This window comes from Microtus pennsylvanicus, chromosome 9 (assembly GCF_037038515.1).
Source record: "Microtus pennsylvanicus isolate mMicPen1 chromosome 9, mMicPen1.hap1, whole genome shotgun sequence".
In the NCBI taxonomy this organism is placed as follows: domain Eukaryota; kingdom Metazoa; phylum Chordata; class Mammalia; order Rodentia; family Cricetidae; genus Microtus; species Microtus pennsylvanicus.
This window is the reverse complement of record NC_134587.1, coordinates 68,462,655-68,485,293: the sequence shown is the minus strand read 5'-3', so window position 1 is coordinate 68,485,293 and position 22,639 is coordinate 68,462,655. Positions and strand designations below refer to the sequence as shown.

Sequence of the window (22,639 nt, the reverse complement as noted above, 5' to 3'; positions counted from 1 at the left end):
TCGTGGTTTATAATTGTTAATATTTTGGTGACTATAAGCCTAGTCTTTAAAAAATCTACATATAGGAATAAGAATGGCCACACAATTGATGCAACATTTTATTTCTTTGAAAAACTCGCTATGATGGGCTTCTAAAGTCCCTCAACTATATATTGACTTAGAGTGCTCTCCCTCTCTCTTTCCTCTCTCTCTCTCTCTCTCTCTCTCTCTCTCTCTCTCTCTCTCTCTCTCTCTCTCACACACACACACACACACACACACGTACACACACAAGCATACCCCAGAAGAAATTACTTATAGTCAATGATTTTTTAAACAATTGTACAATATTTAATATACTTGAGTGTCTCTGAATTGAATTATGACTTGATCATTGAGTTATTTGGAACATTTTCAAGTTTTTGTTGTAAATTTGATTGCAGTTTTCATCTTTCTACTTCAAATAATAAATAATTTGGATGGCATCCTGAAACTAGAATGATTTGGTCAAAGGGCAGGAACATTTTTAGCTGTCTTATTGGCATACTGACAAACTACTTTTCAGGAAGGTCATTCTCTTGTCCCAGGTGTCTAAGGATCCTAGGACCCCCACCCCAACCTGCCCAAGGAAATGAAACCTGCTTTGAGCAGAGGCTTTAGCCTCGTGGTGCCTCTGTCACCCACCCAGTGCGTGGTCTACTCTACTCTTGTAAGGCTCAGTTCCCCGTCTCCATCAGGATGTAGGCCTATTAAAGTTTAGTTTCTGGGTTTGCGCATTCAGTGGTTGAAGAAAATATATTTTGGGGTAGGAGCCTCCAAGGGCCTCTCATTGCAGCGTAGAATGGGAAAGTGGGCAGCCTTGGACACTAACAAGTGTTTCTCATTGCCTAGTAAATCCTGGTCAGGAATTCCAGCTGAATGACTGGTTAGCCTACTCCCTGCTACCGGTTATTAGGTAATTTCAGACAACTAACTTTTTCTAAGTTTAACTTCTTTTTCTTTTGTAAATTTAGGGTTTCACTACATAGTCCTGGCTGGCCTGGAACTACATAGACCAGGCTGGCCTTGTACTCACAGAGATTGTCCTGCCTCTGCCTGCCAACTCCTTGGATTACCCTAAGGATGTAATTTATTTTCATTTATAGCAATGCTTAGAACTTAAATTCTACCTAGGACATCTGAATCATCATGAAACTTCCTGCTCAGGAAGCCTGATGCCCTGGAGGCTGAGATGTGTCTGTGTGTGTGTGTGTGTGTCTGTGTGTGTGTGAAAGTTTAAAATACATGAAATAAGAAACAAATTTGAACACTCACTCTTCACCAGTCATCCTTGTACGTGTCAAACTAGGAACAGTTGCATGTAAGAGTATGGCCAGGCATGGGCTTGTAGGCCTTCGATCCCAGCAGAGGCCCGGGAGATCTCAGTGAATTTGGTACCAGTATGGTTTTCATAGTGAGTTCCAGCCCTTGTCTAGAAAAAAAAGCAAGTGAGTGAATGATTCATTACAACAAATATTTTTAGAAAGTAGTTTTATAGTAGGTCTCAGTGATGACAACAGAGCATACAGCTAGGTTCTAACCACATACCTTAAAAAAATTTGTTTGGTTTTACTTTATGTGTATTGAAACGTGTTTCACCTGTATGTATGCACAGTGTGGTGCCTGATGTCCAGACAGTTGCGAGCTGCCGTAGTTGTGTTGGGAACTGAACCCAGGCCCTCGGCAAGAGCGGAAGTGCTCTTAACCATAGACCATCTCTCCATTCCCATGTCATCATCTTTAACAGATGCTCTTCTCCGTGCCAAAGGAAAAAAATGCACAAAATAGGAAGTTTTGGTATTATTTATAATATCAAAAAGCTGGCTCCTGGACTTAGTTGTTTAGTACTAGAGCTATGATTAAGTAAGTCATACGCAGTCGATGCATTAATGTTCTGGGACCATTACAACCAGTGTTGGTGAACAAATCGCGTAGTCATAACGTTTCCATATTGTGCCCGTTCTCCTGTGGATCTGCTGCCTCCCTCCCACAGACTTGAGCTGTGTGACTGAGCTGTGTTAGGTCCTCTGAGGACTGCGCCCCCCATACACATATATAAACACACACACACACACACACACACACACACACACACACACACACACAGAGTTCAGTCTGGATGCTGGAGTTCTGCTTCAGATCTTTCCTTTTGGTTCATGACAGTTCCACACTGTCATACATGCACCCGGGAAGTCCCTCAATAGAAGGAAGGTTCTGGACAAAGAGCCCCTTCTCCCAGCCGCTGTCTTGAGGAGGAAGCAGACTCTGGCCAATCCTGTAGGCTGGAAAGGGGAACTTCGAAAGCCAGCGTTCGTGGACACTGGGCTGCCCAGCTGGCCCGGGGCCAGTCAGCTTTGTTCTCCCGGACAGCCGGATATGTTCTCTTTGTCATTACACTGGGCACGGTGGCGCAGGCGTGCCATCTGAGGACTAGGGAGACTGAGGCAGGAGTACCACCATGAGTTAGAGGCCAGCCTGGGCTACATGAAGTGAGCCAGGGCTGCACAGGGAGACCCTGTTTCAGATGGAAGTGGTGAGAGATTTCCCTGGAGTAGCCAGAGTCCTGTGACCTCTGGAATTTCTGCTTCTGGAACTGGGTTGGCGTCCAGGGAATTTGCCTAGATTTTTTGGGGGGTTGGGGGTTGGGGAGATGGTTTGGTGTCTCCCCTCCTTCCCTGAAAGTTCTGTCCCTTTCCATGCACAGTGCCTCTGTCTTTCTCCTCAAGGCCCCTGCTCCTTGAACAGCCATTTATTCTCCCAGGCATTCACAGCCTCTGTCCTTCTGCCCATCACCCAGCGTGTGCTAGATAAGTCCTCAAAGCATCTCCTAACCCTTGGCTTTTTCCATTTCTCCAAACTCAAAACTTGCTCCACTTTGAGACAGGAGCTGGGTAACACCTCTAAGCAGGTGACACGGCTTTGCTCAGGGTGTCCCTCCTTCATCCCTCGGTGACCTTCTCTTCTGCTACACAGTTAGCTTCCTTTTCAGAACCCCTCCTTCCTACATCTTTTCCTTCTTCTCACCTCCTCTTCCAGTTCCCTTTTAGCTTCGCTGCGCTGTTCTATCTTGACTGTTTCTGCTGTCTCTTTTATTCTCTGACCCTGCACTCCTTAAGAGTCGCCGTGAGCTCTCTAGGTGGCTGCAGCTTCTGTCCCTGTTCAGAATCCCACCAGCACATGCCCAAACCATGGGGTTCACTGGTGTCTGTGCGTGTGCATGTGAACATACGTGACACTCGTTTATTGGGGGGACCCTCTCGATACCACAGGCTCATTGGAATGGGAGAGACTACACCACCCCACTTGTCGAGCAAGCCTGGCCTGGAAATGTGTCCCATTGCTTCATGGGACTTGTCCCCTCTGGGCTTGGAAAGCTAGGGTAATAGATTCTCTGAGTCAGTGTTGGCTCATAGGGTCCCTTCATCGGCCATGTCACACTTTTGCTTGGCTGCAGGGCCTCCGGCCCGGGCCATGGTGAATCTTGCTCTGTTGATGTAGTCAGGGCTCAGTGGTTGGATGTTATCTGGCTTTGGGGATCTGAGGGCGATATGGAGCTTTGTAGCCCTGTAGGGCTTCCGTCCTTAGTACTTCCTCCCAGTGCATGAATGCAGGCCAGGTGTCTTGGCTGTTTCTCTCCTGGGGGTGTGTGTGTGTGTGTGTCTTGGGGACTCTCCCTTTCCTGTAGGCTCCTAGAGTGCATTCTGGAGAGATGAAGTGGCCAGGACAAGTGACTATTTTTTTCTTTTTTTTTTTTTTGGTGCCGTGACTCGGATTACAAGTGACTATTGTCATGTTGCCAGAGGCCTTGCTCTGACTCAGGGAAGGTGCTCAGGTTTTGGGACTTGTTTTTATTGCTTTCTGTTTATTCCCGGCACAGAAGTGAGATGACTCCAGCCAGGTGAGGCTTATCTAGGTCCTGAGATCAAGTGGCTTCACCCTCTTCCTCACTAGCCCTCTTCCACCTCCCATGCAGGGTGATGTGGGCACAGCCCAGGAATGCGTCCCGCTGATCTGCAAAATCAAATCTGTAGGCATTTGGTAGCTGTGGGAGTCTCAGCTCAGGTTGTCATGGCAAAGCCCACAGCCTGAGGGCTTAAACAATGGAAATTTATTTTCTCACTGTCTGGAGGCCAGAAGTGGAAGATCAAGGGATGTTTCAGGCCTTTCTCTTTCGCTTGATGGCTGTCTTCTCATTTCTGGGACCATTGGGTTTCCAAATGTCATCTTCAAAGATGTGGTATCAGTGGGCCAGGGCTAAATACTTGCTAAATATGTGTTAAATATGTGCTAACTACTTCTTTAAAGACCCTGTCTGTGGCTGGGTGTGGTTGTGCATACCTTTAATTTCAGCAATTTAGCAGGCTGAGGCATCGGGATTAAGAGTTTGAGGATAGCCTGGGGTAGCCTGGACTATACAGAGTGAGACCCCGTTTCAAAACAGAAAATAAACAAAAAGCCAAAACCCTGTTTCCAAATTCAGTCATATTTTGAGATATGGAGGTTAGGACTTGGGCACGGTTGAGTCACTACGGCAGAGGGGCAGCAGCAACCAGGACGACTAAGGGGCGTGGCTTTGCCAAGAGGCTCCAGAAGCCCCTTATAGGGGCATTGTGTAATGACTGATGGCCAGGCTTCTTGAATACCTCATGATTATTATATAATCACATGATATATGTTCATATATGATATACTTATAACTTGACTCATGATTATCCCCGCTTCACAGGTGTGGAAACCGAGGTACAGGATGACTAGGAAGTCATTAGTGATGACCCAGAAAGAATCCTGACTAAATTGAGGCTCTGGATGCACGCATACACACAGTAGAGCCTCAGGAAAATGTGCTGGGCCAGTTCTAATGGGTTTCATTAACAGTCATCAAAAATGACAGCTCAGAGTTGGTAGACGATTCCAGGGCCCAGTAGGGCAGACTTTGGTGCCTAGGGAAGGAAGGTGGTAGCAAGGGGCCCAGTGTGTCACAGAGATGAGTCAAACCAGGGACAGGTGAGGCTCATCCAACCCCTCAGAGCCTGCCTTAGCCCGCTTCTCACCAGCATCTCTCTCGTGTTGTGCAGGGTAATGTGAGCAGAGCCCAGGAATGCCTTATGTGGATCGGCAGAACCGAATCTGTGGGTTTCTGGATATCGAGGACAATGAGAACAGTGGCAAGTTCCTGCGGAGGTACTTTATCCTGGACACCCAGGCCAACTGCCTCCTCTGGTACATGGACAATCCCCAGGTGAGAAGCCAGGCAGGAAGGGGTCAGGATGGCTGCCTCACCTTCTGCCACGTCTGGGAGGAGCACTGGGGGGTCGGGGAGAGGTTGGGTTTCTTTCTAAGACTTTGTGTCTGGAGCTGTTTAAACACAGCGAGAGATGAGCGAGAGACCACTCAACACATACCTACATGCACACCCCAAGAGAACTCTCTCTAGAGCTGGCCATATTGCTCAGTGGTGTGTGCACTCTTAGCATGAACCGGAATCTTGATTTAATCCCGAGTAAGGGGCATTAGGTGGGGGAATGAAGAGAGAGGGAGAGGAGAGCTGAGGAGCAGACCTGTGGGTGGGGCAGAGTCTCTTAGCCCTAGATCTGTGCCTTTCTCACCTACAAGAATTTAACACTCGGCACAAGTCGGGCAGAGCCTCCCAGTGCCCAGACGTGAGTGGCTTCCTCACCTCTCGGGGCTGTGGCTTGGTGACTGCTCCTGCTCTTCCAGTTTGGGGCTCCTCCCCAGCAGAGAATGTGATCTGGCTCCCTGAGTCGGACAATGCCAGACTTCTTTGGTCTCCTGAATCAGGAAGTCATGGAATCTTGGATTGGCAGTAGTGACCATCTAGGTCACCTGGTGTCTTTCTCATGCTACCAAGGAGAAAACTTGAGTCCTGGACATTGCAATCTACTCTGGGCAAGAGGAAATGATCCATTTAACATAGTGTGGAGGCCAGGCACAGAGCTGGGGAACCAAGGTTTTGTTTTTGTTTTTGAGACAGGGATGTACATGTAGCCCTTCCTGGCCAGGAATTCACAGTGGCCTCAAACTTGGAGATCCACCTGCCTTTGCCTCTGAGCGCTGGGATTAAAGACGTGTACCACCATGCCTGTCCTGACCACCTAAGCTGTATTGCTCTGTCTTGGCAGGGGTGGGGGCTGGGTGACTGGAAGCAGTCATTGAGAACCTGGAGCTTTTTCTTTTTCCACGGAGTGCTGCCAAGTCCTTCCTTCCCACTGGTCCATAGCACTATGGTGGAAGTGAGGCATAGTCCCTGGGCAGCGCCATGACAGGGCGTGGCTGTGTATAGATGGGCATGAACGCCAAGGGTGGGATTTGGGTCTGTTCGAGGGCTGAAGAGGATAGTGTTAATGTTGGGGATTAGATGTGTGCTTTCAGATGGGAGATGGACAGTCGATAAGATGTCTCAGTGGGTAAAGGTGCTTGTTGCTAAGCCTGTGACATCTGAGTTCAACTCCTCAAGATCCACATGGTGGAAAGAGAGAAGCAAGTCCTTGCAAGCTGGGCTCTGACTGCCATGTGTTTGGTACACCTGTGCACCAATGTGAACAAAACCAATGCTTTAAAAAAAGACGTGAGGTGGGAAAAGTCATGTGACTCTCAAGGTCATTATCCACACACTAACCTTCTGGAGGTCTTCACTGTTTGTGTTGCGGATTTGAGAGTTGAGTAAAAACCATAATAGATACAGAAAACACTCAGAGAGTCACATGCTGTGGACTGCCTACTCCAGGAAGAAATGAACCCTCCCAACAACTGAACCCATGCCTTTCATCCCAAACCCCTGATAAGGCATTGCTTACTTTCTCTTACTGCTGAACATCTGAACTTGAGCCCTTGAACAGAGGCTGCAGCATCAACGTCTCGCCTCCCACCATCCTCCGGTCTTGGTCTACCCTCCAGCTTGCTCGCCATTTTCCTCAGGATTTTTGTCCCGATTTACCTGCTTCCCACTGTTCTGTGTTTGCATTGTCTTGAAACAAGATTCAGTTTCGTAGGGAGTCTTGCCCAGCTGCTGCTGGGTCCTGGCTTGTACCTGTCAACCAACCTATTTTTCTTCCTTTTGTGTGTGTGTGTGTGTGTGTGTGGTGCATGTTTATATGTGTGTTCATGTGTGTGTGGCACATGAGTTTGGAGGCTAGAGTTCGATGTCACTGTTTTTCTTGATTTCTCTCCACCTTGCAAACTGAGGCAGAGTCTCTTGCTCGAATCCAGAGCTCACTTATTTTGCTATATTGACTAGTCTACTTCTTTTGGAGAACCCCTAGAGTTCTGCCTCCAGGGTACTTGGGTCATAAGCAACCACTATGCATGCCAGACTTTACTGGGCATTCGAATTTAGGTCCTCAGGCTTGTGTGGCAAGCACTTAACCCACTGAGCCATCTACCCAGCTGAGAACTGAACCTTCACTCATACCCTGGGCTACAAGAGAGTCTTGCTGTCAACCCACCAGGTCACCCATGACCATGGTGTCCTCATCTTGGGTCATGGATATTGCTAGCCTTTAGGATTCGCCACAATGAAACCCACTCTCTGACTTGATTGTCTCATGGACCTGGGACCTGGGCTCACCAGCAATGCTCTGCCTGACTACTTTCTTGGCTCTTGGGACTACCTCTTCACTAGTGTCTACCCATTCCAGGGTAGCCTCCCTTCCTTTCTGCTCTGGAGGTCTCAGGTTGTAATCTTCCTATCTGAGTTACCAATGTAAACTTATGACCCAAACCTGGGGAACTGATGTCTTCCCATGGAGAAGAAGAGATCAGCATGGAGGGTCTTAGCTGTGAGAGTCAGTTCAGAATATTTTCCTTCTTCAGTCCTTGTGTTAGTTGTCAGTCACGTTCATGACCAAGCAGTCTCTCCAGATTTGAGAATGGTGTTTTCGTAAAGTGTGGAAGGAAATGACATTCATGAACATTTATTACCATGCTAAGCACAATTCACTGGGATGTTTTGTTTTTGTTTTTTGAGACAGGGTTTCTCTGTGTAGTTCTCCGGCTGTTCTGGAACTCACTTTGTAGACCAGACTGGCCTTGAGCTCACAGAAATCTACCTGCTTCTGCCTTCTGGGTGTTAGGATTAAAGCCACGTGCCACCATGCCCTACTTTTGCTGGGTTTTTGTTTCACTCTGGTGGGAATGGATAGGTGCAGACAGTGTTGCTGCTAAGGCGAGGGAGGTGGTGTGGAGCAGAAGTCTGCCCAGGGTTGAATAAAAAGACAGTGGCAGAACTGGGGCTATAAACCTGTCAGTCTGATTCCCAGACCCCTGCCATTGCTGCTCACAATAAGACAGTAACCTTGGGGTGGCTTTGAGAGGAAGAAAAACGTGTAAATGAAGTTTCTCGTTAAGAAAGAGAGTGGAGGATACAGCCTGTGAGGTGGCAGAGGGCAGAGCTTGTTGCTCAAGCTGATCTACAATGTGTGGGGTTGGATGAATGTATACTTCCTGCATAAAGGAACGAATAGAAGCTGGAAGAGGAGCGGTGATGAGGCTGTCAGAGGAAGTCAGAGGGGGGCGGTTAATGTTGTTCTCCTGGGAGTAGGAACAGAACCCAAATCTAGTACCACCTACAACCCGGGGCTCCCTGAGAATATTGGCCTGTTCTTGTGAAGGGCTACTTTGAGAACTGTGCTTGGGTAATTGGATATCTTTCTTTTTATAAGGAAAGGGGATTATGATATGGTATGATAATGTTTAACAAGCATTAATGAACAAGTTTTCGGACTCCAGGTGTCTCTGATCATTGCCTGTTTGAACCTTCACGTAGCTGGCATTGATCAGCCTTTCTCTGCCGCTGTTGCCTCGCTTGCTGTTGCCACTATTCTCACCATACACCAGCCGTCATGAGTGGTCTTCTGTGTATCTCATTAAATCTCCTGACTATTCCTGAGCCCTTGGAACTGAAATCCATACCTGTTGACCAGGCTGGAAATATAGAGCTGTTGGGGGTGGGGGGGGAGTGTGTGAGGCTGGATCCATCCTATCAATCACTTCTGTCCCCCCTCTCTCTCCTGATAGTTTCCTAGCTCCTGTAGATGGTGGGGAAGGTGAACTCAACATCTCTGCCTCTAGGGAGCTTCAAGCTGAGGAAATAGAAATGACATGTGGAATACCCCACAGCTAGAATGATCTTGGCCCTCAGGACATTGCTGGTTGCCAGTACCTGGATGCTGGCCAGGGTTTGGGTTGGAGGAAAGGGGCCTTAGTTTTCCATTTCTGCTGTCTGTCAAGGAAGACAGAGCTCTCGTTAGAAGGCAGAACTTCATGTGGAAAGTTCCCGGGTCTGGCTGACGAGAGGTCAGGGCCGCAACCTTGGCTCCTCTAGTTAGCTGGTTGGTGTCTTAAGTCCTTTCTGTTCTGAAGCTTAGTGACTTTACCCAACACGTGTTTACTAAACTTACCCAGTGTGTTAGATGCCTACCTAGGTGCTGAGGCACCATCGTGAGCAAGACAGACGGGGCATCATAGACCACCCCCCTCTGCAGGTAGAGAGGTAGGGAACCACATAGAACGGGGTAGAGAGAGTTGTGAACCATCTCCTCATGGGGGATGTGGCACTAGATTAATATCTTTTAATTTTCTTAGGAGTTTTTTTTTTTTGACAGTACCTCATACTATGTATCCTAGACTGGACTTGAACTGACAACCCCCTTGTTTCCATGTCCTGAGTTTGAGGATTGTGAGCATATACTATCACACCCGATTGTGCTGGGCCATGTTAGAATGGTTGTTACTATATGTCATTCAGACTTGCGGAGCATTTGTGGGTTCTGACATGTTTTGTTTTTTTTTTTTTTTTTTTTTTTTTTTTTTTTTTTTTTTTTTTTTTTTGGTTTTTTGAGACAGGGTTTCTCTGTGGCTTTGGAGCCTGTCCTGGAACTAGCTCTTGTAGACCAGGCTGGTCTCGAACTCACAGAGATCCACCTGCCTCTGCCTCCCGAGTGCTGGGATTAAAGGCGTGCGCCACCATCGCCCGGCTCTGACATGTTTTTATGTACAAAGTCTCTTTTAATGGTTGTGCCATTTTGACCCAATCAGAGCTGAGGAGGAAGGGGAGGACACAGTAGTCATCATGGAGGCACAGGAGGTCACCTAGCTAGAGGGATGCTTGAGGATAGGGTCTTGAGAAGAAGCCCTTAGTATGAGTAGCCAGGTGCCCAGACAAAGATTTGGAAGCGAGTTCTTCACTTTAAGGAAATGCTTTCTCAGGACCGAGGAGTGAGGGGGAAGCCTGACTGGGAAAGAAGGAAGGCCACACACTGCCGCCGTGTGCTCAGATGGAAGTCAGAAGGCAAAGCTTAGCCTGGCCTCCTGGGAACTCTGGGTGAACTTTAGAGTTGTCCTGGAAGAGCCGGGCTCCTGTATGCCTGTGCTGACTACCGAGGACCACAGCTCCGCAAATGTAGTCAGAATGGCTTCTAGAGACCCATGGCCAGTCCCCTAAGACAGAATAGAGAAACCTGGGAGGCCAGCCACGGCGTCTGCTAGCGGAACGCGCAGGCAGACAGGGGGAGAGGAATCTGAACACAGCATGACCGAGCACAACTTTAAATGGCAGTATTCTGAGGCAGTCTGAGGGAAGGAATTGAGGTTTTCAGTCACAGATATGATACTAAACCAGGGATGAAACCCCATAGCTAAAATGGCCTCGCTTAGTGGAAAGTACCAATGTTATCCATTAGGCCACCAAATCGGCTAATGTGTTTAAAAATAAATATGCTGGCAACACCAAGCAAATAAATAATTCTTTTGTTATCACAGTCATCGTCTTTAGCAGGAAGTTTATCCTTTCGGCAGGTTTCTAAACTCATAATACCAGACTGCCGGCTATAGGCACAGAATAACAGTGTAAGCGCACAGTACAGCACATTTCTCTAAAACCTAGCCATCCTGCATGCAAGCAAGACTTTTGTTGTTTTTCACGTTTTCGGTGTTAGGGGTTGAACCTTGGGTCTCATTCAAGATGGGCAAATGCTCTCCACTGGCCACATTTTATTTATTTTGAGACAAGGGCTGGCTAAATTAATTAATTAATTAATCCAGGCAGGACCAAATTTGGGATTCTCTTGCCTCCGTCTCTTGAGGAGAGTTGCTGGATTATAGGCATGTGTCTGTCCCCAGGGTTGGCAACAACTCTTGAAACACTGTCGAAACTTCCTTCAAGTTACAATACTAGCAGGTGTGGGTGTGGGTGTGTGCCTGCTTGCACGCCTATTGTTAATGCCGGAGATCAAACCCAGGACCTCGCATGTGTTGGTAAACGCTGTGCCTCTGAGCTATGTTCTCAGGCCTTGGCAGTTTTACTTTTAATTGTATGTCGGTCGCTATCACGATCGAGAAGAGGAAATTCTTAATTGGGCCTCCTCTCCTCTGCAGTGACCTTTGAATGATGACCTAGGTTCCAGCTGCTCAGCCACACTGGTGTTCAGCCCTGCCAGGGCCCGCCCACGCGGCTAATTGCAAGGCTAAATTATACAGTCGTGAATAAGAGCAAACCGAAGCGTGGAAATGATATGACATTTGATGGTGGTCCGTGTTGGAATTACTCAGTAGAGTGTATTTTTTCTCCTTGCTAAAAATATTACATTGGTAACACTTCTTTCACACGGGCCATCATGTGAATTGTGGATCATCGTGGTATTCCCGAAGATTGCAGGTCTCCTAGCAAATCAGGGACCCCAGTAAAAGACCTTTGCTCTGTTTAAAACAGACAGACAGACAAACAAACCAGCAAACCAGACTGAAAACAGGCCTTTCCACTGGCTGGACACAAAGCACAATGTTCACAGCGAGATGGATATTGGGCTCATACGTACCTTATAACACTATGATGTATAACTATATTGTCACCTTAAAGGCCGGGTGACAACAGTGTTTTGAGAGTGATGTTTTTGTGTCAGAAGCCTCCTTTGCAAAGATTTGGGGTCTGTCCGTACTTTAAAGGCTTCTTCCTGCATTGCCAGCTTCAGCCAAGACCCAGGGAATAACTTCATTGGAAACTGGGCAACATATATACCCGGTACAAATTTAGTGTAGGAAAGTGGATATGGCGGCCACGTCTCTGTGTCCTGCCCCTGTTCCCCGGCTGCAGCCCCTCTGCGGACAGCAACGCGACAGGCCTCTTCAGTGTCCCTCTGCCCATGTGACCCCCACTTGGACAGGCATCTTGTGACCTTCATCTCTTTTGTAGTTGGTTTGGGAAAGTTTTTTCTTTTTAATATTCTACAATTTTTGTCATTTAAAAAGTTTGTGTGTGTATGTGGCTTTTTTTTTTTAAGATGGACTTTCTGCAGTTGATATATTAAGTCTACATGTGTCTTAGTTCTTTCCTATCTCTCTGACAAAACACCACGGTTCAGGCAACTTACAGAAGAAGATGCTGATTGGGACTCAGAGTTCTAGAGGGCGAGGGTTCATGACCATTATGGCCAGGAGTATGGGGAATAGCAGCAGGCACAGTGTTGGGGGACTCTCTGCACGTTTAAATGTTGAACCAACAACAGAGAGAGAGAGAGAGAGAGAGAGAGAGAGAGAGAGAGAGAGAGAGAGAGAGAGAGAGAGAGAATGAGAAAATGAATTGGGCATGGGGGCAGAGGTGGGTTTTTGAAACCTTAAAGCCCATCCTCAGTGACACTCCTTCTCCAATAAGGTGACACCTCCTAATCCTTCCCAAACAGCTCCCCCAATCGGGACCAAGCGTTCAAATATATGCACCTATAGGGGTCATTCCCATGGAAACTACCACATTCTACTAACTGACCCTCATGGGCTTGTAGCCACATCATATGCAAAACGCTTTTAGTTCAATTTCAAAAGTCTCTATGGTCTTTCAGTCTCATGACAATTTAAAGTCCAAAGTCTCTTCTGAGACTCAAGGCAACCTCTTCTTTGTAACCCCCTGTAAAGTCAAAAAGCAAACCACTTACTTCTAACATACCAAGGTACGGAATATACATTACCGTTCCAAAATGCAGGGACATGGTCACAGTGAGGAAATACTGGACCAAAAACAAAATTAAAGACCCAGCAGGACCAGCTCCAGACCCAATAGTTCTGTGGCTGATGTCAGAGGCCTTAGATGGTTCTTTCGATCCTTGTGCTCTGTCTTTCCAGCTCTGTTGCATACCTCCCACTTCTCTTTCCTGGGCTGGCTCCGCTCCCTCTCTCTAAGTCTCCCTGGCAGACCTGCCACAGCTCTGCCATCTCCAGCAACTTGAGGTCCCCAGTGCAGCCCAGGCTTCACTTTCACAGCTGTGCCTGGGGCTGTAAGTGGTGGGAACTGAGGGCCCTTCTTACAGGATGTCTGAGGGACGAGAATGGTAGGCTTGGTGGCTGGCTGCAGGGGTGAAGGAGAAGCCTCAAGAGTTCAGTGCCTGCTTTTGTATAGCTAACCATTAACAATATTCATGGGCTGGAGAGATGGCTCAGAGGTTAAGAGCACTGACTGCTCTTCTTGAGGTCCCGAGTTCAATTCCCAGCAACCACGTGGTGGCTTACAACCATCTGTAATGAGATCTGGTGCCCTCTTTGGCGAGTAGGCATATATGCAGACAGAACATTGTATACATAATAAAAAATAAAAATCTTAAAAAAAAACAATATTCACCCATGGGCTTCTTAAAATTCTGAGTTTATAAAATTATATTCTTTTGTGGTTCTGGGAGCTTGAACCTAGTGCTTTGTGCATATTAGATAGATATTCTACCCTGAGTTTTTTCTCTTGCTTACTAGAAAATTATATTTATAAGTCAAAAATTATTATGAGTTGAATTATAAGTCTGTATATTTTAGAAGCCATAGGAGGCTTTTATATGTTATGTGTTTCACACATGACATTCACAAGTCACTGTGTGTGTGGGGGGGATCAGAAGGCAATTTGTGAGATTTGGTTTTTTATTTCCCCTATGTGGGTTCAAGGGATGGAACTCAGGTTGTTAAACTTAGCTGCAAACCAAACTTTATGTGCTTAGCCCCAAACCAAGTATATGCTTATGCCTTTTTTAAATCTCAAATTAATCAAGTAGTTCTTAGTGTTATATACCATATATAATTGGGATTGATAACCAAGGGATTATAGATAAATGATTAGATCCTAGGGAGACAGAAGTATTGTTCTCTTATGAAAGAGGAGTCATACTGATGTAGATGAATATGCTATTGATATCAGACAAATTTAAGAAATGTGGAAACAAAGACTAGGCTATGCCAGGTGGTGGTGGCACACGCCTTTAATCCCAACACTAGGGAGGTAGAGGCAGGAGGATCTCTGTAAAGGCCAGTCTGGTCTACAGCATGAGCTCCAGGATGATCAGGGCCACACAGAGGAACCCTGTCTCACAAACAGCCAGAAGACCCTGTTAAGGACACAGGTGTGAGTAGATGCCTCCTGACGCTGGCTGTGAGTTTTGTTCAGCATGTTACTCTTGGCACTGAGCAAGCCCAGGCTGTTGGCCTGATGCAGTGTTCTCTTCTGTTAAATAAAAACAAAATAAGAAGTGAAAACAAAACAAAAACTTTGTTGTATAGCATCTCCAAAGATGGCTTGAGACTTCTGTAATGTTGGGGGGCCTGGGAAGTAGGGGGTGCTTAGTTAGTCTTAGTTAACTGTGAGCAGCCTGTGATCTGCCAACTGTTTCATGGGTATCTGGTGATTGCTCTCAGCGTCACTCTGGGTTAGGAAGATTCTTTGGTGTGTTGGATAGTTATAAGCCAATAGAGCCATCCCTGTTATGAGACTGGGGGTAAAACATTTACCCTCAAGCATTCCCATCCTTAAACAACAGATAAATGTGACCAAAAGTCACGAGAGGATAATACTGCGTCGCTTCAGCTCAACTTTTGTTTTGTTTTGTTTTGCTTTTGTTTTTGTTTTTCGAGACAGGGTTTCTCTGTGTAGCCTTAGAGCCTATCCTGGAACTAGTTCTTGTAGACCAGGCTGGCCTTGAACTTATAGAGATCCGGTGCCTCTGCCTCCTGAGTGCTGGGAGTGTGCCACCACTGCCCGGCCAACTTCAGCTCAACTTTTAAATGGTGTATATCATAGCTATTTTCTCTTCGTTTAAAGTCAAATATTTTCTTTTCAGTGATAATTTATGTCCCCAACTGCATTAAAAAACAATAAATTTTGTGTATTTATAATAGAAAGTTTCATATCTATTTGATTGGAGAGAGGATGTAGAACCCTTGATAGAGATGTGGAAGTTGGGAGGAGAGACCAATGAGAAGATGGGGAGGAAATGCCATTGTGTTGAGGCAAACTTGGAGGACGCTGGGTTGAAGAAAGGGATGAAGGAGCTTATGAACCATTCAGGTTATTGACAATGACAGACCCACCTCTATCTGAGCATCTATGAAGCCCGGGCTGGGGACCAGGTTGGAAGAGGGATGCAAGGGATATGAAGGTCATTTGACTACATACAAGCACTTCCTCCTGTCTAAGGTGCATAGTCAGCCAAGACTAGAGACCCACGACCAGAGGGTTCAACCAGCACCGCATCTTATGACATGGACTGCTCCCAGAGCAAGGTTAAATGAAACACGTGTTGGGAACCAGAGAATGGGGAAAGTGGCCATGGGCACATGGTGGTCAACAAGTTTTCAATAGAAGTAACTTTACAGGGTGGAGATAAAGACCTGCCCAGGGTAGCTGATGCCTGGGAGAGCTCTTGTTTTTATTTAGCTGCTCTCTCGTGCCAGAAGAGCTGTGGAATGCAGGTCTGGGCTGCTTGCTCTTTTGCCATCTTGCCACAGGTGTTTCTTTGTGAGCCTGGATGGCCTTGGCTTTGGTGTGGAAAACTGTTGTTTTAGCTCACGCCCTAGGCATGACGAGATTGCTCCCCATGTTCTCCTCTAGTCTTTTCTTCTCCTGGCAGCCAGCAGCCATATCTGATGCCTGCTGGGCTCCTTGCTGTTGGCTGGGCACCCTTCCTTCTCCCTTCCCACCCTTCAACCCCTGCTCTTGTGGAGCTTGGCACCTAAGAGCCAGTTGGACTAGTTCCTTCCTAGCCCCAGCTTGGGCAACTAAGTATCTAAGGCCTTGCTCGGCGGAACCCTTCTTCTCCTGCTCTGATATTTACCTTTCATTGATAATCAACTCTTAGATATTGTTAAGGGGGAGTTGGCCTGGCAGGAAGGAAAGTACCATGGAGGATTGGGAACCCAGAAGGGCTGGGTTTGAATTCTCGCCTGACTTGCTCTCTGTATGATCTTGCTCCAGGGGCCTCACCTGCTGGCCCTCAGCTTCTGTGTCTGTGAAAGAGGATTGTGGGGATTCAGCAGCATTCTGAAGCACTGTGCAGCATGCTCTTCCTTGTCTCCCATGCTGAGCTCTCCGGAGTGTCAGGTTGCAGCTGGAGTGAGGAGCTCTCTTTTTCCTGGTCTCCCCGCATAAGCCACACAAAGAGTTATGGTAGGCAAGGAGGTGTCACTGGCCCTTGCAGGGCTGATGCCTGTGGATTTATGAGTCCTCAGTTGAGTCTTCTGGCGATGGCTAGGCTCTTTGTTACTCTTGCTAGGACCTGGGAAATGGAGTCAAGTTTCTATTTTAGCCACTGATCCTGACAATTTGAGTTGAATCTCTGGGACCAACATGGAAGGATGAGAAAAGCAACTCCTGCTACTCCTGAAAGTCGTTCTCTGGCCATAACACACACACTATGGCTGTATACACATGGACACACAGACAGTCAAACAGACACATTAAATGTAATTAAAAAAAATCACCCCTAATAAGTCAGCTTGGGTGATACAGTGAGACCTATGAAACGAAGGAAGGAAGAAAAAGAAAGAAGTTCTTCAACAAGTTCTCTAGTCTATTAGGGCAAGTATGGAAACTAGTTGTATATTTCAAAATAACGGGTAGGGAGAATTTTGAATGTTTGCATCACAGGGGAATGAAAAATGTCCAAAGGGACAGATATGGCAATGGCTTACTTTTCAGTTACTGTGACAAGTGACCAAGGCAACTAAGAAAAGGAAGCATTTGATTGGATTCTGGTTTCAGAGGGGTAGAGAGTCATGATGGAGGATCAAAGGCTTGGCAACAGGAACAACGGCGAGCTCACAAAATCTTGATCTGAAAGTGGAGGCATAGAGAAACCACTGAAACTAGTGTGGGCTTTTGAGACTTCGAAGCCCCCCACCCCCCCAGTGACACACCTCCAACCGGGCCAATCTGGTTGAATCTTCCCCAGAGAGTTGCACCAACTGGGGACAGAGCATTCACACTTATGAGTCTATGGCCGACATTGCCATTCAAACTGCCACAAATAAGACATCTTGATCTGATCATTATAATTGTATATATGTCTTGAATGGTCTTGCTGTACCCCAAGATATAGGATTATGTGTCAGCTTAAAAAAACATCCCAGGTGATTTCACATATACCTGCCTTCTAGAAGTTTAACTCCTCCATTTAAAAGTGAGGGAGTAGCTGTATATTTCAGGGCTGAAGTGTGTGCCAGACATTTATGAAGGAACTGGGTTCAATCCCTAGCCAAATAATAATAAAGTGCATTTACAAACCTTCCTGTGTGGGGGCCCCATCTGTTCAGATGCTATGGTGTTATCCTGCCTCTGCCTCACCTCCTGCATGCTGGGATTACAGATACCCAGAGTTACAAGACGCCTTCATCTCGATGTTCCCAGCAAGTTGCTGCTATTAAGCTTTTAGATTCAGTTAATTGGAGTGGACACTGAGTCTCACTTTGGATGAAGTTGTCTCAGGAATCCTAGGGATGTTTTCCCCCCTGGGTGGGTAGGAGGAGGTGGGCAAACAGCTTTACAGACATTTGTCATGTTTTCCTGGCTCCTTGGGGTGGAGAGAGCTTTTATCTGTGCCTCCCCCACCCTCACCCCCAGGGTAACTGCGCAGCACATCTCGGTGAGGAGGAGGCGTGAGAGGCCAGAGCAGAGAGCTGACATCCTCGAAATCTGATCTACCCCTGTCATTACGTGTGGCTTTAGAGGCCAAGCTGTTCCCCCATCCCACTTCACTCAGGATTCAGGATGGGGCTCCAGAGGCTTGGAGATGTGGTTTGGGGTGAGGAGAGCAGTTATTTAAGAGTAGCCCAGACCCTGGTGTTTGTATCTTGTAATTAGCTTGGTTAAGGGGCCCATGGCCGCCCCATGCAATGTTCACCCTATTTTCATGTAATTCTCCCGGCCACCGCCTGGCACGGTTTATCATCTGTATTTTATAGGGACAGTTTTGTCTGCAGGCAGAGTGTGAATACTACAGTTAGGATGTGGTGGCTTCTAGGAGGCCTGGGAGCCTTTGGCTCCACGTGTCCCTGGAGCTCTTGGCCCCAGTGAGGCTGCGGAGACTCAGGCTTGCTTCTGCCATCCAGCAGAGCTGAGTCTCTGCCCAGAGTAGTTCAGAGCCCTAGAGGCCATCTCTCCTTACTCTTGGACAGAGGTGGCTGTCTTTGGATTTTGATTTGAGAATAACAGAGCCTTTCTTATCACAAAGAAGATTTCCTTTAAAAATGATTTAAACATCATTATGAAATTTAACAATGCATAAATAAAAGGGATGCTAACCCGAGCACCCCAGGGCAGCTTTCACTTACTTATCTTTTACAGAACTTGGGGCGATACCTAAGGCCTCAGACGCGCTTGGAAAGTGCTCTACCACTGACCCATCTTCTCCCCCCCCCCAAAGAAATTCTTCTAACTCAATGTTTCATCTGTAAAAGGTGGAAATGGGGTCTTTTTTTTTTTTTTTTTTTTTTTTTTGGTTTTTCAAGGCAGGGTTTCTATGTGGTTTTGGAGCCTGTCCTGGAACTAGCTCTTGTAGACCAGGCTGGTCTCGAACTCACTATTTTTTTGACTTTTCGAGGCAGGGTTTCCCTATAGCTTTGGTGCCTGTTCTGGAACTGGCTTTTGTAGACCAGGCTGGGCTTGAACTCACAGAGATCTGCCTGCCTCTGCCTCCCGAGTGCTGGGATTAAAGGCGTGCGCCACCATCACCCGGCCCCCTATCCATTTTCTTATGAACAAGAAATTCGACACTGAATTTACTCAGAGATATATGTTAATTTTAGACAATGGACTAGAAGGCTTTTCCAAAAACTAAGATATTCCTTTATAAATTTCTTTTAATTAAAAAATGTATTTTTATTTTATGTATGTGGTATTTTGTCTGCATATATATCTGTGCACCATATGTATTTGGTGCCTGTGAAGCCATAAGGGGCCATTGGATCCCCTGGAACTGGCGTTATAGGCAGCTGTGAGCTACCTTGTAGGTGCCAGGAATTGAACTGGGTCCTCTGTAAGAGAAGCAATGATCTTAACGGTCTGAGCCGTCTCTCCAGCCAAGACATTTCTTAAGGCAGTCTTCTAGAATGGTGGACCATTTCACTGTTAATCCTTAGGTAAATTTACCAACTTTTCTTATCTAGAATTTTGTTCCTTTCATTGCTTTGAGATAGCCCCATTTAGTGAGGGTTTCTGTTGTCTTCCTGGAGGATAAAGGTGTTCATTGGAGCCGCAGGTTCAGGTTGTGAGCGTGGCTTCTCAATGGACTCTGATTATGGGGGTGGGGTGGGGTCTCCGACTCAGGTTAAAAGGGAAAGAATTTTCATTCAGTCTTATCTATCGGCAACTCCACTGGTACGATTTCTAATATTGGTCAACAGAAATCAGGGAGCCAGGAAGGGTCCGTCACGGTAGAACATTGCTGACCCAGTATTTGGAGCTCCCTGGTATTGTTTGCTTTTTGCTCCTTGCTTTGTTTTTGTTTTTAATTTGTTTCCACCTTGTGTGTTGCAGCCCTGGGACAGAACCTAGACTGTTGTGCTTGCTAGGCAAGCATTCCCATTGCCCTGCCCCCTCAGCCATTCTTGCTGCATTCGTAGTATGTTTCCTTAGTGGTTTTCATCTTTTGTGTTCAGACATCAGTTTCATTTGGCATGTATTATAGTAAGTAAATAAACTCACAGGCAAGTTAAAAAAATTTGTATCATATGAGTTTGTATACTATATGTTATGAAATGAATGTTGAAATGATATGAATAAGATGGAACAATCATTCAGAAAAGATGCTGTAGGCCACACTTGCAGGGCATCCCTGTGTACCAGGGAAGTGCCACACTGAAACACTCCCCTGTGCTGACCCCCCTCATCGCTGTGTTACAAGGGTGGGGCTGGAGGGGGAACGTTCCGAATCTAAAATTTGGAAATCTGAAATGAACCCAGATCTGCAAGTTTCTGAATGTCAGTGTGATAACAAGTAGAAATTCTACACCTAACCTCAGGTGGCACGTTGCCATCAAAACACAAGGCACCTAAACCCTTGTACAAAATTTCAGCCTTCAGGAAATCTGTGTAATGGGTATATGAGCCATAAATAGAATTTTTTGCTTAGACTTGGGTCTAGTTCTCAGGACTTCTCATTTTTTAATGTAAACTTTGTTTGTTTGTTGTTTGTTCTTTCAAGATAGGGTTTCTCTATGTAACAGTCCTGACTGTCCTGGAACTCACCCTGGAGACCAAGCTGGGATTTAAGCGTGCGCCACTACCGCCGGGTGTAAATGTTTTTAAAGCACCAGGATGTGGTGACATACACCTATTAATCTCATCCTCCAGGAAGTGGGGCAGGAGGACACTATCACCTCCCAAAAAAGGAAAATTAGAAGAAAAAAGAAACTCTGAAATCTTTGGCATTTTGGTTTGGATAAAGGCAACTCAGACTGCCTTTTTTAAAAATTCAAATCAATCTACTTTTATTTTTTATTTTATTATTATTTTTAAATTTTTAAAAATTCATCTATTTATTTTACATCCCAGCTGAAGCCTCCCTCCACCACATCCTCCCCTCCCAGTCCCTCTCCCCTATTCCCTATCCTCCCACCTCCTATCCCCTCCTCTTCTATCTCCATCCAGAAAAGGGCAGGTTTCCTATGAGTATCAATAAAACATGCAGTAAGATTGAGCCTCCACATGTGTTAAGGCTGGACGAGGTGACCCAGTATGAAAAGTCGGGTCCCAAAAGCCAGTAAAAGAGTCAGAGACAGCCCTCATTCCCACTGTTAGGAGCCCCATAAGAGATTGCCTCTGTTTTTACAGCAGGGCACCTGAGGCTAGTTAAGAGACAGTCACATGGCGAAGCACCCCGTCTAACTGTTGTCCTAGACTAACTTGCATGGGATGGGGGTACTGTTAATGCTACCGTTTTCCTCCAGAAAATCTGTTATTCAGGGATTGTCGCCAGTGCCTTGCAGGTGGGACAGTGCCTAACCAGAGGCTGAGTGGCGTAGACTGAACCAGACACTGGTCTGTCTTGTACTGCTGCTTTGGGGGCCCTCACATCTTAAGCAAACACCTTTGTCTTTCAGAACCTGGCGGTTGGGGCAGGAGCTGTTGGATCTCTGCAGCTGACTTATATCTCGAAGGTAAGGTTGGTTTGGTGTGCTGGAGTCTAAGCGAGAGGGGAGTTCCACGTCCTGGAGGTGTGGGCCTTTGGGGGCGTTCATGTCCGTTACCGTGTTTCTCTTTCCCAGGCATTGCCTGTGGAAGGTCTGCTGACTTCCATGGTGCTTGGCTGGCAGTGGGGAGGGTGACCCGTTCTTTGGATGTGCCTGTTTGTCATCTCTCCAGACCTATAGGACATCTCTCCTGTCCTATATATCCAGGAATATTTGACATGATCTAGAAAGAGAAAAGTTTACTTTGAGCCACTGGGTTTGAGGACTTAGTCATGATTGTGGGGTTCATGTGAGGCAGTACCTTATGGCAGAATGGGGCCCTACTTCTGACCTCATGGCTAGGAAGCAAATTATAGAGGGACTGGGCACCTATCATGTCTCTTGAGGGTATCCCTAATCACTTAAGGACCTTCCATATGCCCTACCTTCTAAAAGTTCCAGGTGTTACCACTGGCCTTTTGGAGGCATTTCACATCCAAAATAAAGCACTAAGTACGGTGTCACCTTTTTTGTAACTGGGACAAAAGGACACCAGGACAATGACCTTGATCCTGTAAAAGATTCCCTCCAAGTGTGCAGTTAGTGAGCAGGGGATTGGAAATGGCTCAGGCCCCCTGGAATTTTACCAGTTCTCCAGACAGAATGCTTGTGGAGGGAGGGTTGAGAACCCCCGTCCCTTCCCAGAAGGCCCTAAGATATGCCAGGACCACTTTCAGCATCTGGGTACCTTCTAGAGAGTATGGCAGGCAGCTGGTAGTCTGAGCCTTCATTCAACATGCCCTTAGGGGTAAGAACAACACCTGTTGGCCTCTGAGACCGGGGTAGGGCCAGTTCATGGTGCCCACAAAGAACTGCTGAATTCAGCTGGCTTTAGCAGCTCCTCCCTGGGGCAGCCACTGCCGCTGACCCATGATGTGGCCCTGATTTAAAAAAAAAAATAGAAAAATAGAAAGAAAGAAAGAAAGGAAGGAAGAAAGAAAGAAAGAAAGAAAGAAAGAAAGAAAGAAAGAAAGAAAGAAGCCAGGGGAATTAGATTCTCTCCTGAAAACAGGAGGAAAGAGCCAGGTGGCATCCAGCCAGCTCCAAAGCTGCCAAAGTCCCGTCCCCCACTAGAGTTCTCAGAGGGGCTGCTGCTTTCTTCCCTGGCTTCTCCCACCCTAGGGACTTTGAGGACTTA

General features: G+C 46.6%; 1 protein-coding gene across 3 annotated transcripts in view; it reads left to right on the top strand.

Annotated features, from left to right (window-relative positions):
• Positions 1 to 22,639, top strand: part of Plekha2 (pleckstrin homology domain containing A2) — a 59,824-nt gene that overhangs the window by 9,508 nt on the left and 27,677 nt on the right. For all 3 annotated transcript variants that reach the window (XM_075986378.1, XM_075986379.1, XM_075986380.1), the window contains exons 2-3: positions 5,094 to 5,257; positions 21,373 to 21,429. In XM_075986378.1, coding sequence (XP_075842493.1) covers positions 5,117 to 5,257; positions 21,373 to 21,429 — 198 coding nt within the window. In that variant the 5' untranslated portion in view covers positions 5,094 to 5,116. The remainder of the gene's footprint in view (positions 1 to 5,093; positions 5,258 to 21,372; positions 21,430 to 22,639) is intronic.